Below are 16,725 nucleotides of genomic sequence, written 5' to 3' on the forward strand. Positions count from 1 at the left end.
GGATCAGTTGTCTTGCAGACTGTAACTGCTCGTTTTCTGTAGCCACTGTTAGAAACATGCAGCTTATTAACAACATATTACACAGTTTGGTCTTAGCCTGCACTTAAGGCAGATTCCTATTACCTCGCAGTTCTGGTCATAATTGCAACTTCAGCGAGTACCAGGTTTCTTGATCTTTCTCTCATAGTAACATAGTACATAGGGAATGGTCTGAATCCCAGTTATCACTTAGCACAACTTGCACGGCATTTAGAGCATTGTAAATGGAATACAACCATTTAAACCTTTAATATGTACAGTCACATCTAGAGTGGTGGAGACCACTGGGAAAGGATGTGGAGGAGATGGCATTGATAGATTGTTCTGCATTGTTCTAAGAGTGATCTATATGTATTTTTTGTTTGTTCCCCTCCACTCTGTTCTGCAGGTACAGAGCAGCCTGGCAGACCTGGCAGTCATGGATATGTTCGGTCCCCGTCTCCTTCAGTTAGAAGCCAGGAAAACATGCTGCAGCAACGGCCAAGTATTTTTCAAGGAACCAATGGGACAAGTGTAATCACACCTTTGGATCCTGCTGCTCAGCTACGTATCATGTATGTTTCTTAAGTTACTGTTGCAGAAATATCTGTTCTAATATTTGAGTTTATTAAAAGGTGCATTTAGCCTGAAGAAGATACTATAAGATGAGGATATCCACTACCCGATTGCTCTTGAATTTATCAAGATGACCTAATGCATTTTCACCCAGTCCAGTTTGGATAGAGATTAGTGTCACATACGCTTTGCTTTCTTGTACACGTGGTATGGCTCTAGTTCTTTTTTCATATGATGTAATTCAGAATATTCAATGTTTGCCAACAGGCAGCTCACCCCTGGAGCTCCCTCCATTACTCAAGGGTTGCCAGCTTCCCGTTACAATACTGCTGCTGATGCCCTTGCAGCACTAGTAGATGCTGCAGCCTCTGCTCCTCAGATGGAAGTTGCCAAAGCAAAAGAGAACAAGCACGAAGGAACCAGGATAGAAGAGAATATGGGACGCCGGTCAGCTGTGGTTACTGAACAGCAGCAGATGGAACAGAAGACACTGGAGGTAGAAAAGAGGCCTGTCCAGTGCCCCTATACATCTGCAAATTTTTCTGGTGGCAAGTCCCAGGGACAGTCTTCATCAGTAGTCTATTCAGAGGCTGGTAAAGAGAAAGGACCTCCTCCGAAATCCAGGTACGAGGAAGAGCTGAGAACTCGAGGAAAGACCACAATTACTGCTGCTAACTTCATAGATGTGATCATCACTCGACAGATTGCTTCAGACAAGGATGCACGAGATAGGGGCTCTCAAAGTTCAGATTCTTCCAGTAGTTGTACGTATCTTAGTAACTATCTACTACTTTGCTGTCTGTCCTAGCCTTTTAGGGAGATAATAAGCTGTGAAATTATTCTGATATTTAATGATAAAATATTCAGCTCTGCACAGTAGAGACACTTCATAAGCAAATGCAGTTTTTTGCACGTAGTGACTCAAAATTCCTGCAAAATTGGAGTTGTTTTCTTTGTTCACATTCTAGGCTACAATATGAAATGCAGGATAATAAAACTAACGTTATCAGAATTCAGGAAACCTAAAATTACTTTGTTTACATTGGAATACTGCTTTTTGGAAATACTTGTTTCACCATGGTTATCATGGGAAAAAGACAGCGTTTTGACTTTTCATTTTGATGGTGTCATTTTAACAGAAGCACTAGTGTTGCTATGTATAGGCAACAAAAATCTTCTGTGATATTTACACCTTATTCCACAACCTTTGCTTGATATTCAGTATCCTCCCACCGGTATGAAGCTCCTGGAGATGCCATTGAGGTGATTAGCCCTGCAAATTCACCTGTACCTACTCAAGAAAAGCTACAGCCCTATCAACAAGAGACACCTAAACCAAGCCAGGCAGAGAGTAAGTTTATCTGCATATGCCAATATTCTCACAATTATCTTGCTTATATTTACCAGCTCCGTGAACTCAGGAGACTTTAAGTGACTGCTTACCACATTCTTAACTTTTCAGAAACTTCTGTTGGAAGTGTGTTGTTGCAGTGATCTGTGGAAAAACTAGCGCAAATGTATTGGAACTGACACTTGGCATTAAACAGACCTCCTTTACATTACAGTGTAGCTAATTTAATAAGAATTTTATTTTCAATATATTCTTTAAAATTACTGCATATTAGTGTTGATGCCCACAATTTTTTACCTATTAGTAAAGATCAAACTATTACAGTACAGTTTGCAGGTGAGAAATGAGCTGAAATTCACCTGCATTGTGGAATGAAGCTTTATTTATCTATTTTAAATTGTAGAGTCTATATGGGGGAGAAGGTGGTAATCATACAGGATACCTAAAATCTAATGCAGAAACACCTCATCTTTTAAATTTGTGAGCACAGAACTTTGAAACCTTTCAGTAATACCATCTTTCAGTAATACCATCTTACAGACTGACCTTTTCTTCTTTAATCAGATGACCCAAACAGGCAATATGAGGGGCCGATTCACCGCTATAGGACGCAACAGGAACCCCCTTCACCCCAACAACCTCCACCTCCCTCTTCCCAAGCAGAAGGGATGGCACATGTGCCCAGGACCCATCGACTTATCACCCTTGCTGATCACATCTGTGTAGGTTTATTTGCATGCATCTTTTCAGATGTGAAAAGTTATATTTTGATGATTCCAAAACACGCTTTGGAATACAACACCAACTCTGTAATTATCAGTTTTACTTGAGGATATTATACAATAATGTGTCTGAAATAATCATCTTATTTGTTGCAATTGGTGTCATATTCATCTAGTTCATGCATACCTACGCTCTGGCCAATGTCTGACCAAGATCTCTCTTCTATATTTTTGGCCACAATCAGCAAATTATTACACAAGACTTCGCTAGAAACCAAGCAGCTTCTCAGGCCTCTTTGCAGCCTCCCACAACTACATTCCAGAATTCCACCCCTGCTCCAACACCTGTTGCTACCCGAGCAAAGACATCGAATCGCTACAGCCCTGAGTCACAGTCGCAGTCTGTCCACCATCAGCGGCCAGGTGCTAGAGTGTCACCTGAAAATCTGTCTGACAAGTCCAGGGGAAGGTAATGCATGTATTCAGTTTAACTGCAAATTTAATTATTGCCCAAATATGATATTTATAAAAAGTAGCACGGTAATCTTGATGTAGATCAGCATCTTTCAGTCTTTTTTTTTTAGGCAATGTCTGTCTTGCACTGTTTTTCACCGTTGCTTGGCTCCATAACATAGCTTATAACTGTCTTCCCTTCATTTCCAGTCTTTAGAGGGGTGAAGATGTTTAATTACTTAGAACTTATCAGAGTCATTATGGACAATACAAAGTCATCTTTTTGAGATCACCAAGCATACTAAAGCATATAACATATATAACTGAACAGAAGTAGTTATGTAACAACTGGAATGCAATTACATGTGTTAACTACTGCTTTACATGCATTAAGAGTACTTCTCTGTCTCTGAATTATGGATGTAGACCTGGAAAATCTCCAGAGAGGAGTCATGTCTCTTCAGAGCCCTATGAGCCAATCTCGCCACCTCAGGTCCCAGTTGTACATGAGAAACAGGAAAATGTTCTTTTGCTTTCCCAAAGAACTGAGCCTACTGAACAGAGGTATGTGTAAAAGTGAATTTTAAAAACATTATTCTGGATCTGTGCTGTAAACGGTAACTTTATGAAAGAGCAGTTTAAGCAATCTTCCTCGGTACCACGGGCAAGTTGTTAATCACTGTTGATCCTTTTGCACTAGCATTCAAAAATTCCTACTTGAGAGATGCTTTGGGAAGCCTGAGTGAAATGTCATCTGTATGTGTTCTGTCTTTTGAGTTTCTTGGTGCACGCAGTGTGTTCTATGTCATATCTGACAGAAAACATTACAACATAACTCCTTGTGGATGCCAGTTCTATAAAACTGTAGTGGGTTTTGGGGAAGGTCTGTTTTCTACAATTTTTATTAAATAGTTCAGGCTTCTCCTGACTGATCAGCTTCCTGGATACTGTCCTGGTGAAGTGTGAAGGAGCCCAGGCTTCCAACACTCATGATTCTAGAGCAGCTTATCACATGAAGTATTGCTAAGCTAAGGAGCTTAATTTAGGGAAGGTGTGAAGGTGGGATGTCAGGAGGTCCATGCATCGGGCAGCCCTGTTTCCCAGGGCTATTTGTCAGCCTGCCAGATCTGCAACATAAAGGTACATGGGATCCCTGTCAGACTGTGTCAGTGCTGGTGTCTTCAAATGTCTGGCAGACTGACATCAGAAGGCATGCTTCTGTCATTTGCTCTGCTGCCTGCTGAAGAAAGAATAGCACCCAACATGCTCACCATGTACTTATTTAAGGCTCATGCTGGTGAAATTGATTCTTTTTTCTTGTTGGTTTTTTTTTTCCCCCCTCCATTCTGCAGTTACTCGCAGGGTTATTACAGTCCATGATGGATATTAGCTAGATGCAAAGGGATTTTCAGGAACATGGCAGGGAAGACTGTACTCTTTAGAATTTCAAGGATCTTGGCCTTGGAAACCTAGAGTCTTTTGTCTTTCTTACTTTATTTTTATATGATTTTTTAATTTACGTATGGGGTGGGTTTGATGGGGCTTTGGGTTTGGTTTTGGTTTGTTTTTTTTAAATTAAAGCTGATTTGCCAGATTGCTGCTGCTTAAACTCAAGTATTCTAAGCACCACAGTAAACATACAGTTGATGATTTTTATCCACTTTTGAAAACAGTTCAAGTTGTTTATGACCCTAGTATTAGCATAGATTTTTTTCATCTGAATTTCTTCATTCTTTAGGGTGTTTTTTTTCCCTTAAAATTCTGTAATTGGAATACTACTGCTTTTATCTTTATAGACACCCTAAAATTTGCATATTTTTCGGATCAGAAGATGAAATGCACCCCTTGTCAGTTTGACATTTACTTCAGCAATATTTTTTATGCTAATGTGACAGAAATTATGTGCAGAAAGTGTGCCAGCTACTGTGAATGTAAAATTGGTAAGGGGTATGAAATACAGAACATGGATCCCGGTCTGAATTTGTGCTGTAGAGCAAGGATGGCTAACTGGCAGCTCTTGAGCCAGATTGCAGTACAGAAGGTTATTTTACCTGGTTTCTAAGAATGCCTGAACTAGCTTATTTGTTTAGAACATGTGTGACAGGGTGGGTGCGCAGACTTAAGAAGTAGTACATCCTTTTTGGTGGCATACTGGGGACAAGAGTGAGAAGAAAAAGGTTGGAAATGTGTAAATAGGAGGAGCAGCTAGGATAAGTATTTGGGCTTCTAGCTTAAACATTTCATCACCTACCAATTTTCAGTGCAAGCTTCAGCCAGCATGCAGGTTCCAAGGCAGAAGTAGGCACTCCCGAGATCATCTCTGTACCACTCACCAGCACAGACAAGGACACGCTTCTTCTGTGAGCTGTAGAATCTTAAATCCCTGTTACCTGGATAAAGCAGGTGTTCTGGAAAGTCATTATATTTGTCTGGTCACCAAAAAAACAGGCTGAGGGGAAAAAACAGGCTGAGGGAAGGAGTCTTAAAGCTTGTATGAATGTTGGCGGTTTCTGCCTCACTGCTTTTGGAAAGATTTAAATGTATGTCTTGAAAAATGTTCTCTCTCTTTGACATATGTTGCTCTTGGCAGGACTGACTCTCGCTCTCCGGGTAGTATAAGCTACCTGCCTTCATTTTTCACCAAACTTGAGAACACTTCACCGATGGTAAAATCCAAGAAACAGGAGATATTTCGAAAGCTGAACTCATCTGGTGGAGGTGACTCTGACATGGGTATGCAGGACTTGCCTTTTCACTGAATTTTTCCAGCTTAAGCCTGATGTGACTGCCATCCACAGACATCCTAACCTAAATAAGTTTCAAATAACAGTAATTAATATAAATCTATGAATATAAAATCATGTATATAATAATTTATGACCAAAGAACTGGAAGATTGTTAGATTTTTTCCTTTTTTTTTTTTTTTTTTTTTTGATGTATGTAGGACTGTCTCACTTAAGCTTTTTAATGTTTTATTTGAGAGATAGAAATGGTTTCTGAAAACCATGGAAAACCCACATAATTAACGAGAGAGTTGTTAAAACCTGACATTATTCTAGTTAACTTTGTATCTGTAGTTTGCTTTATTTCAACATTAACTATTACACGATTTCCTTTTTGGAAAGGTGTCTTGAAACTGAACGTTTTGTGTTTTCTTGGCCCTTAGGATTTGGGCTGTTAAAAAGACTTATTTTAATATAGTTTCAGTAATGGATATGACATGGTTTAGTATGATACTAGAATTATATTTTTGTTTTTCTCTTAGAAACCTTAACAGCACTTTGTATCAAAATTATCAGTAGTGAGAGTTTAAGCTCTTTGTGAACTCAGCGCCTAGTAGAGAGTATTTATTTCAAAGTGAATGCTCTTGCATTGAGCAACAAATTCATCTCATTCTGAGAAACAAGGCTGTGTCAGTAAGGGTTGCAGTGTTCCTTTTACTGGATCCCCATTGTGTGCACGATAGATTTTGCTCTGCTGAAAACTTCGTGTGCACACTTGGTAAACACACTTTCCATTGCTGCCAATATTTTCATTTATATATTGATTTCAGTGCTGTGGTTGAAAATCTTCATTCTCAAATTGGACATAATATAGGTAATGCTGGGGGGAGGGGGATGTTTAGACATTCAAAGCTTTTGTCATTTTTTTTTTTTAATACATACAAATACTCAGCCTGTAAGGTTTGCTTGTTAAAATATGCATTTAGCAAATCAAATGCAGCTTTGCATTTCAAAGCACATAGATCACGAAACTTCAAAAAGTCAGTCTGCTTCCTGAAGTAACATCTTTAAAAGAAGGCTAGCCATAACCATATACGATACTTTTACCCTGGGATAGATCATTTTCCTGAGGAGACATAGATGCACGCTCAGAAGACTGAGAAAGAAAAAACAGAACATTGCAAATAGTTCAAAGTAGTTATACCTTGTGCATTAGGAATAGTAGTGATCACTTGTAGTGATCATCAGTACTGGAAAATGCAATGAAATGTTGTGCTTTAATTGCAGCAACTGCTCAGCCAGGGACTGAAATATTCAATTTGCCAGCAGTCACTACCTCAGGTAAGATTTTCAGTACAAGAAACCATATGTGTTTCAGAAAAAATAAACTAGTGTAATATCTTCCATTTATGCCTTGGGGAGTCCAGTAAATGAGGAAGATGATGGAAATTTAAAAGGTATTATCCTACAGGAAAATTTGTTTCCTGTAAAGCAAAAATGACCAAAGGAAAAGCAAAATGACAAGAGGAAGTTTCAGAAAATATTTTAAATGGGAACTTAGTCAAGAATGTTTTATTTCTGTGTGCTCTGCAAGTTGTACATGGAGGTAGAAGCCATGAAATTGGTAGCATCTCACTTAAATTTAAATGCAGTGTAGTTCAAGAAAACTTGAGCTTAGGTCATCAAATGTAGTTTACTTTATAAACTGGTGTATTTGAAATACTTATTGATAATTTTCTATGAGACAGGGAAATGAAACATAAACCCATAACTTTACTGTGTTAGAGGCAAGTGAGACAGAGAATTGAACTGAAATGTGAACTGCCAAATCTGAACCTCGAGTTCCAATGAGAACCTTGACTTTACATGATTTTCACCAGTCGCTGCCCCTTCTGGTACAGTGCTTCTGTCTTTTAAACAGAGAAAATACTGATCTCCATTAATTTAGATGGAAGGCAAGCTTTTGGAATAAATATTTGCCATGTATCACACTTCATAAGACAAATTTAGTATGTATCATTAAGAGAAGTATTCTTCTGCTCTCTTCTCTTACAACTGAATAATAGCTGCAGATTTTACTTACTATGCTATCACAATCAGCATGCTCAGGTTCCTTTGCTATTTAAAAAAACAAACAAAAAAAAAAACCCAAAAAAACCAAAGAAAAGTAAAATTTACCTTCTTGCAAACAGTCTGACGTTTAGTGGCACTACTGATGTAGCTCTTCAGTGTTTGCTGGCATTTCTAACTTGTAGCCACTGTGAGCTGCTTTGGAGTATGTAGCTTTGCATTTTAAAAAATCTCATCTTTTTTTGTTTGTTTGTTTGTTTTTAATTTATTTTTTATTTTTTCTCTACCTTTGTGCCTCTCTCTCAAATCTTTTCCCATATCCCTTTGCAATTTCTCTGAGATACCTTTTTTTTTTTTTGCCTCCCCTCCCACCTTTTCCTGTATGTTTTCTTTTATCTCCCAGGTGCAGTCAGTTCTAGGGGTCATTCCTTTGCAGATCCTGCCAGTAATCTGGGTCTGGAAGACATTATTAGGAAAGCATTGATGGGAAACTTTGATGACAAGAGCGAGGAGCATGGAGTTGTAATGTCACAGTCTATTGCGGTAGCACCTGGCAGTTCCAGTGCTGCAGTATCGGCAAGTAATGAGACGCGTAGGGAAGAAGCTAATCCATCACCAAATTCAGGTGAGGTATTGCAGCTCCGAAATATTTCATGGTCTTAAAGAAAAAAATAAATTAAGGATTTGAATAAATTTGGTGTCACTGAAAATTGCTGTCTTTCCTCTGGAAGTCATCGAGATGGTATTCCTAATCCCTCTAGTGGTCCTGGCTTTCAGAATGGTGCTGGTGACTTCAGGAGCATTAGCCAGGATTTCTTGGAGAATGACAACACTGATGAAATGGGGGAGAGATCACAAGGTGTATTAGATACCTGAAACCTCTCAGTGGTTTGATGAAAATGCATGTGTACGTGCATTTGCATCACCTATAAAGAAGACGTGACAGTGGGAATTAGCTTGAACTGAAAACATCTCCCTTCCTTAAAATGGAGATATAACTCTGTTGTGATAAGAATAGGGGGTTTGTAGCAATACTGTGTTAGAAGACAAGCAAACATAGGATAAAGTGCAGTGCAACATTTTTGTAAAATCGGTCCCTTCCGTTTCCAGGAGGGGGAGTTGGCAAGCAGAAGCTAATCGGCAAGTCAAACAGTAGGAAGTCTAAGTCTCCGATTCCTGGGCAGGGATATTTGGGAACCGAAAGACCTTCTTCTGTCTCTTCTGTACATTCAGAAGGGGACTACCACAGACAGACTCCAGTGTGGGCCTGGGAAGATAGGCCTTCATCAACAGGTGAGAAATGGGTTTCTTTCAAACTTTACAAACCAGATTTGGTATTGTAGAAAGGTCAGATGTAAATGATAACACTGGTATATTGGTCAAAAGATTACAACATGTAAGGGTTTTCTGAAAGATTTTCTGCTGTTTGTCACAACCAAAACCAGACTATCTTTTAGATACAGATCTCTTAGAACAGCTCATGGTTTTGACTTGGAGAAAATCTCTTTGATTCAGGCTCAACACAGTTTCCTTACAACCCGTTGACGATGAGGATGCTCAGCAGTACACCGCCAACATCCATTGCGTGTGCCCCACCGTCCATGAGCCAAGCAACCACTCACCAACAGAACAGGATATGGGAGCGAGAGCCTGCACCGCTGCTTTCAGCACAATATGAGACTCTGTCTGACAGTGATGACTGAACTATGCAGATTATTTTTTTTTTTTAATTTGCGGGTCAAAAAAAGAAATCTATTTTTGACTTGTGCCCATAGAGACTTTCCAAGAGAGCAAGGGCCACACAATGAAGAATTAATGGAGAGTCCATTAAATGCCTTCTGCACAGGCCATGTGTTGGAGGACCGTGATCAAGAAGGTTGACTTACTAAAGATAAATATGTAAAGAGTTTTTAAAAATGTGGACTATTCCTGTTCTACATCTATTTGTAAAGAAAACCATAATGTCTTTAAATCATTCTTCTGTAAATAGAGAGTACTTTTTGCAGTGTTTTTTCCCTTGCTATAGTATCTGGTGTACTTATGTTCAAATCATTGCCTAAACTTTGGGGGTCATTTTGTAATTTTTTTTTTTTTTTAAGCATTTTCTCCAGTGTAGAGTACTCTTCATAACCCTAGCCTCCCTACCAGCCTAGCCTAACCATAACCCTAGCCTCCCAACCAGCCTAGCGTCATTGCCCATTTAATGCCGTGCCACTTCTTGCAGGCATTGTGCTTTTATATAATTTTTTCCCTAGACACACTTTCTCGGTGGTGTTCAAGCTCTTGTGAAAATGTTGATTTTTAAGACTGACCCCTTAATGAATTCTGTACATTAACATAGTCCGGTTCGCTGGAATAAGATGATATATTTCTTTGAATTTTAAATTCTGCCACATTGTAAATTTTTGGTGCAGTTGGTTTTATTTAGCAACACTGCAGAAATATTATTGCATGGGTATGTTATGGTTCATTTTTAAAAGGAAAAAAACAAAACAAAAAAAAAAAAGCTTCTGGAGGCATACCTCACTGTTATGCACACTGGGAATTTTAACTGTGCCCCAAAAGCCTATCTTAGTGTTTTCTGTTTCTGCATTGTATGCAGTCAAAACAGGCTACTAAATTTCTCTGTCATATTTAACCACAGCAAATGACTTATCTGAACAGAGGCTCTGGGTGGGTTGAGAAATCCTTTAAGAAGAAAAACTCTACACCCCAAGTTTAAATAAAACAAAATGCTTTTATAGAATAATTGAGCAACACACGAGTCAAGTACTTGGCTTCTGTTACACCCAGTTTGAAATAGGTACTGTGATTTTTACCTTCCTCCAGTCTGATTTTAAAATCCTTATGTAATAATTATTTTTAAGTCTGCATCCCTATCCCAATCCCTAGCCCTGTAAGCAAGCTTTTGGTGGAAGTTCTTACAAATGCTTGGCTTAACTCCTAAAGTGTGCAATACTTGTTAGGGTGACCTTTTTTTTTTTTTTTTTTTTAAATTGTATATGGTACTAGGAGAGTCTCCTTAATCATTCATCTATCAATGCCTGCTATGATATGCTTGTAGCTCATGTATACATACATCTGGTTATTGGTATCATAGGGCGTCCTGACATCCATCTTCAAAAGCATCTTATTTTTTTGCTGCACTGACCTCAGGAAGTAGATTTAAATCTTCTGGGGTAGGAGGACTGATTTACAGATAGCACTGAGTTGGGGGGTGGCATGGTCTGTCAGATTCCAAACTGCTTTTGCATCTCATTGATGAACAGAGCCTTTGCCTTGAAGGTATTTTCCAGTCAAAATATTTTTAATTTAACACTGTATTTGCAATACGTTGTATGGAAGGTATAATGTAGCTGTGTTAACCTTAAGCCATGTAAGCTCTACATCTTACAGCAGGACTGTAATGGTCCAGTTACAAACAGGAAGAAGTACAGAACTATTTATCGATAGCAAATTTGAGTACTTTAGAGGAAAGCCTTTTTGCCCTAAGTGTGGAAAAGAAAAATCCCAAAGGAACTCATTTGGAAACTTGACGCTGCATTGCAAATACAGAATTATTTTGCTACTGTTTTTAAACACTGCATCGGGGTAGATCAGTTGGCAGTCTTAAATCTCCTTGCAGTCTTTCGCTAAGAAAGATTTTTTTCTGACCCTCCCATCTTTTAAGACAGAAGGGTAAAGTAGTGAATTTTTCATCCTGTTTGTAGACCTGTACTCTTATTTTAACTTTTTTGTTCCCACAGCAACATATACTGGACAACAAGTGGATTTGCCCCTTTTTGTAGATTTAAATTTGGAGTGGAGTGTTACGTTCCATTCTAAAACTCAGTTGTTCTCACTTTCTTAGTGTAACAAATACAACGTGAAAGAGGCATGTACAGACAAATGTCTTTGCTAACTGTACAGTAAGTATAGCATGTTCATTGCAAAGCTTCATGTTATTGCTGCTGCAGCAGCAGGATATCCAAAGTAGGATAGTCACTTTCTCCTAAGATACAGCTTGAGTGGCATTTGCACATAAAATGTTGCTGCTTTTTTGTTTGTTATCAGAGTTCTAACTTCTCCAGTGTAAAAAAAACCTCTCCAGAGCCTAAGTTAGGGTTTACCACATTTCCAGTAATCTTCAAGTATGGAATTACATCTGACCTGTTTCAAACAGGAAGGTGTTTGTAAATCATGTTTACAAAGTATAGTTTACTACAACTTTTTAACTGATTTCTGATCAGCGCTTTCACAATGCTTTCATCTTGACATGTTTCGTGATTCTGATATGAAATCATTTAAGACTTGAAAAACCCATGCATCATAAAACTCAACTTTTCTTTTTTTCACACAATGTCTTCAGTAGACAGTGACTTCTGGATTCAGACCAATCAATAAAGGGGATCAGTTCTCCATTTGCTTTTCCTGTGTCTCCCTCTTGTTTTGCAGCATCAAGAGCCTGAGAACAGGCAAAACACTTCCCTCAGGGGGTGCTGCAGGGTTCCTAGTTAACATTGCTGGAGCAGCTAAGGTCTCTGCCACTTAAACAAAAACCAGAACTCTAAAGATTGGCTCTAAGGTGTTAGAGCCTTTCTGATAGTACAAGTGTGCCTGTAACAGCCATATTTTTACTTCCTAGCTTGCTGAGAACAAAGCTTTATACATGACTTGAGTTTTTCCAGCTTCAGTGAACATCTACTCTAGAAAACCTGCATGCCTCCTCTTAGCTCAAAGTTAAGCAGAGTTGAAGCCACTAATGCTACTTTAAGTAAACTAATATACTAAACAGCTGAAGTTCTTACAAATGAGAAGTTAAAATAATGCTTGGTTAGTGACAAAATTACAGTTAGTTCTACTATCCTAGCTAAATATGGACTTAACTTCAGGATTAACTCTCCTTTGTCTTTAACATTAGGGTTCCCTGCAGGACAGAATGGAAGAATTCTGTTGTATAAGCAGGCTGTTCACACTAGATTCACATGAAGGCAGGGACCTTGCACACCCAATGGTATGTACATACTATCTTTTCCAAGAGGAAGCCTCAGCATTCTAGCACTGACCTACCCAAGAAAGGAGGACAGCTTTGGCACTTAGTGTGCTCTTGGCTGGAGTAAGGCAGCCAAGTGTTTTATTTCTGACAGCAGCTCTGCTTGGGTAACACAGTTTCACCCCTCCTCTGAGAGGGCACGTTCTATCTTTGGATGGTAAATGCTTTGAAGAAAAACACTTGATCTTCAGGCAACCTGTTTGAAAAGGACATGGACCTACAGCTCTGTCATAGTATGGTTATAGTCTGGGAAATGCTCTGTTAAAGTTAATATGTACTGAACTGTAGCACTGACACAAATACACTCCCTGACTCAACTGCAAGTATTAACACCAGGCTAGACTTGCACTTTGCTGGCAGACAAGACAAACTTAAATCTCTAGCACAGTAGGTGACTCTAACCATAGACTACACCACAGATTTACATAGTTAAGGTTTCACAACTTTATTTTGGGCTAAGTTGTTAAGCAATAGCAGCCCTTCTTGTTAAGCCGTCCTTAAACTCCTCATTGCTGTTCCCCTGGAGAACTGCACCATACTGGTCCCGGGCTGCTTGTACTGACCAGCCCTTGCTGCCGTCAGCCACCTCACGGTTGGACTCTGTGGCCAAACTCATTTGGAGCCCTTTCTCCTCTTGGCCAGCTCAGCTAGTTCTTCCTCGATATGCTGGGCAGAAGCAACATCTCCCTTCTGTTGTGCCTGCTTGAGAGCTTCTTTGTACACTTGTTTTGCTTGCAGAAAGTCTTCTGTAGCAAGAGGAAAAAGTGGCATGGCCAGCCAACTACATGGCCCGTTCTCAGAGTCCGCTCCTGAAGCTGAGCGCATGCAAAGGACATGCAAAAGGCCACCTGGAACACTTCAAGAACTAGGGAGGTTCAGAAAACATCCAGCACAGGGTGCCAACTAAAAGAGCTAGACAGCAGCAATGATGACATGACAAGGTGCTGCTTCAGCATTAAGATCTCATTGGAACAAGTCTCAAGCATGTCTTCTGTCCTTTTGGAACCAGTTTCTATACATACAGGACAAGGGAAACTAGATTCCCTGGCAACCTTTCAAGTCAGATGCACCAGTACCACATTTATCTTGGACAGGATCCTACAGCAGCTGAATTCAATCTGGGCACAATATAAGTTGCCTACACCAAGTCAGCAGACCTACTGCTTAAATGAAGAATAGCAACACAAAAATAATGCTATAGTTCAATCCTCCAGTACAGGTATCTGTAGCCAGCACTAGCACAGTGACATAGGCCAGACATTTACTTACTTACCTTTGTGCATCAGAATTGCTGCCAGGTTGTTCAGCACCATGTGCTCCTCAGGGTGTTGAGTCTCCTTTGCTAGCTCAGCTGCCCTCTTCACGTAGGAATATGCCTCATCATAGTGCCCCTGAGCATCCAATACAGTTGCTAAGTCATTCATCAGGACCACAGTCTGCACCAGGACAGAAAAGGAAGCCTCAGAGCAAGACTTGTGTAGAAGTCTGGGGCAACCAGAGCATCACATTCATACCCGTTGCACTAGTAAAAGTAATATTTCCCAGAGAAGCTTTCAATAAGAAAGTATCTTATATTTCTGTATCAGCATGCTACATGCTCATTCTTCCTGGCAGGAAACAGAAGCTAATTTAGTGCTGCATACATTTGATGCCAGCAAAGCTGCTTTTAAAGGCAGCCTCGTTCCCTAGGCAATTAGCCTTTCTTTGCTTAGTAGTCCAACTACTATTGTACACGTCACCTGTGGATGAGTCTCTCCCTGAACATCATTTGATATCTGCAGAGCCTTCTCATACATTTTTTGGGCTACTGGGAGCTGGTTAATATTTAGGAGATAGCGAGCATAGGAGTCTAGGCTCATCCCAAGCAAGAGACGGGTGTTGGCCTTTTCTTCAGCTGCAAATAGAGAGGAGCGGAAGTAATCACTTCTAGAAGATAAAGTATGAGTCTCCATCCTACAAGAGCAGGAAACTCATACCATGTGAAGACAATGGACTGACATGCAGATGGTGCTTAGGCAATATGGAAAGCAACATCAAGGACAGGGAAATGGAGAAACGCCTTGTGACAGACAAGGCAGTCCCACCTGGTAAGACATCCTCAGGCAAGTCCTTTTGCTTGGCAATCTTCTCTTCTAAGGTCAGGATGCAGAACTCATAGCCAGCCAGGGCTAATTTGTGCCTGCAAAGTACAGCAATTCAGCAAAGCAAGGCTCCTTCCACCCCTGAAGGGACAGATGTGAACACCTTCAATCTCTCATTCTAGAGAGCCTGTAAGACACCTTTTCCCCTTCACCAGAACCTTCTTGCCCTCAGTGCTTGATTATGGCCTGCACCCTTCTCTTGACCCACGGGCAAAGGGGTCCAAGAGGTGGAGAGGGCCCCCTCTCCCCCCACACAAGGCCAGCTCAGGCAATCCATGCTGATGCTCCACTGAAAAATGAAGCTACAAGCTACCAGCCACCAACTGCTTCAAAAGCCTTCTCTCCTGCAAGGCACGGATTTAAGAGCCACATCCTCTATGGCTACTTCTGCCCTAAGCTGGGCAGGTCATAACAGCAATGACTGTGCTGCATGACAGTGAGGAGGCAAATATCATGCCTGTGGAAACTTTTATGTTGATGGTATCTTGTCACACCAAAGCTTCCTCAGGTACTCTACACTTAAAGAGCCCCTGCTGGGCCGCCACTGCCACTGTGAAGCTGAGATGAAAGCAAAAGATGCTTTTAGGAGGAAACTCACTGTTTCTGAGCAGCATAGATACTGGCCAGCTTGAGGGACATCTCAAGAACTGCATTGTCATCCTGCCAGGAAGACACACAACACAACTGTTACTATTCTCCCATCTCCCCAGTAGAAACATTACTTTGACAGAGAACAAGTTTAAACCTTGAAAATGCCCATCCTGTTGTCTCCAGAGCTGCCATCCCCTTAAAGCACTTTCTTGAGAAGCTGGCAAGCTCATAGCTACTATTGCAAATTTCCAGTAGGAGGTATTACAGCACAAGAAATAGACCAAAGAATTGTTAATACTTCCAGCTGAAAGCCTTTATCAGAAGAACATACCTCCTTTGCATCCCCTGCAAGCAAATAGCTCATACTTGCTTTGTAGAGCTTTTCTGCCTGAAATGAGAATTTTGAAGACAATACTGAGGAACGATGGCAGTTAAAACAAAAGATCCCTACCCTTTACAGAGGCAGACTACTGGGAGAAACCTGTCCCTCAATTTGTGGCATTTGCGTTGTATGTCAAGACGAGTCAGAGCCCAATGGTACAGCCAACTAGGCGGGCCTTTTCAGTTTCTACTTTAGGACTCCTGCACCAGCCACGATTTTACCACATCAGTGTGCCTTCAGGACTTTCCCTGATTCTCCTTGGGACAGCTATCTAAATGCTTGACTGTGGCATTTGACAGCAAGAAGTATTCCCTCCCTTGCACACCACGTTGGAGCTCAAAATTTAACTGTGAAGCATTTTTCTTAGCAGCACATGCTCCACAGGACTGCAAGCCCCAAGGCAAATGCTTTCGACGTTACGATCTCCACCTCTCAACTCTCAGTACGCAGCCTGCCTCATCTTCAGGATCCTGGACATGCCAAGACCTTGCACAAGATGTCAGCCTCTTAAACATCAGAGCGGGGTGGAGGGGGGGACAACCAGTTACTCACATTGTCCAGCTGTCCCCGCATGAAGGCCACATTTGCCATCTGGAAGAGACAGAAAGCTCTGAAGCTCCCCAAAGCTGCGGGGACCAGCCTCAGCACAGCTGCTTGTCCTTCTA

The 16,725-nt window shown here is 40.5% G+C and overlaps 2 protein-coding genes across 2 annotated transcripts in view; one reads left to right on the forward strand and one right to left on the reverse strand.

Moving 5' to 3' along the window:
• Positions 1-10,412, forward strand: part of NCOR1 (nuclear receptor corepressor 1) — a 73,652-nt gene extending 63,240 nt beyond the window's left edge. Inside the window, exons 37-47 of the mRNA XM_035889524.1 lie at positions 379-593; positions 862-1,358; positions 1,817-1,945; positions 2,510-2,667; positions 2,913-3,136; positions 3,547-3,684; positions 5,711-5,853; positions 7,132-7,185; positions 8,318-8,539; positions 9,025-9,207; positions 9,430-10,412. Of these exons, the coding sequence (XP_035745417.1) occupies positions 379-593; positions 862-1,358; positions 1,817-1,945; positions 2,510-2,667; positions 2,913-3,136; positions 3,547-3,684; positions 5,711-5,853; positions 7,132-7,185; positions 8,318-8,539; positions 9,025-9,207; positions 9,430-9,617 (2,151 nt within the window). The 3' untranslated portion in view covers positions 9,618-10,412. The remainder of the gene's footprint in view (positions 1-378; positions 594-861; positions 1,359-1,816; positions 1,946-2,509; positions 2,668-2,912; positions 3,137-3,546; positions 3,685-5,710; positions 5,854-7,131; positions 7,186-8,317; positions 8,540-9,024; positions 9,208-9,429) is intronic.
• Positions 9,961-16,719, reverse strand: TTC19 (tetratricopeptide repeat domain 19). The gene is made up of 7 exons (XM_009633968.2): positions 16,613-16,719; positions 16,010-16,066; positions 15,686-15,747; positions 15,031-15,125; positions 14,686-14,840; positions 14,220-14,382; positions 9,961-13,692 (listed from the first exon to the last, which is right to left on the reverse strand). Exons 1-7 carry the CDS (start codon positions 16,649-16,651, stop codon positions 13,559-13,561), a joined length of 705 nt encoding a protein of 234 aa, XP_009632263.1. The 5' UTR covers positions 16,652-16,719; the 3' UTR covers positions 9,961-13,558.
• Between the last annotated feature and the right edge of the window lie 6 nt (positions 16,720-16,725).

This window comes from Egretta garzetta, unplaced genomic scaffold (genome assembly GCF_000687185.1).
Source record: "Egretta garzetta isolate BGI_Z169 unplaced genomic scaffold, ASM68718v1 scaffold112, whole genome shotgun sequence".
NCBI lineage: Eukaryota > Metazoa > Chordata > Aves > Pelecaniformes > Ardeidae > Egretta > Egretta garzetta.

Bases quoted from the DNA above. Each gene is read 5' to 3' on its own strand.
- TTC19 (XM_009633968.2), bottom strand. From the start codon at position 16,651: ATGGCAAATGTGGCCTTCATGCGGGGACAGCTGGACAAT. The intron at 15,748-16,009 runs GTATGTTCTTCT...TCTTCCTGGCAG, and splicing joins TTGCAGGGGATGCAAAGGAG to GATGACAATGCAGTTCTTGA. The intron at 14,383-14,685 runs GTGACGTGTACA...GTCCTGGTGCAG, and splicing joins AGGGAGAGACTCATCCACAG to ACTGTGGTCCTGATGAATGA.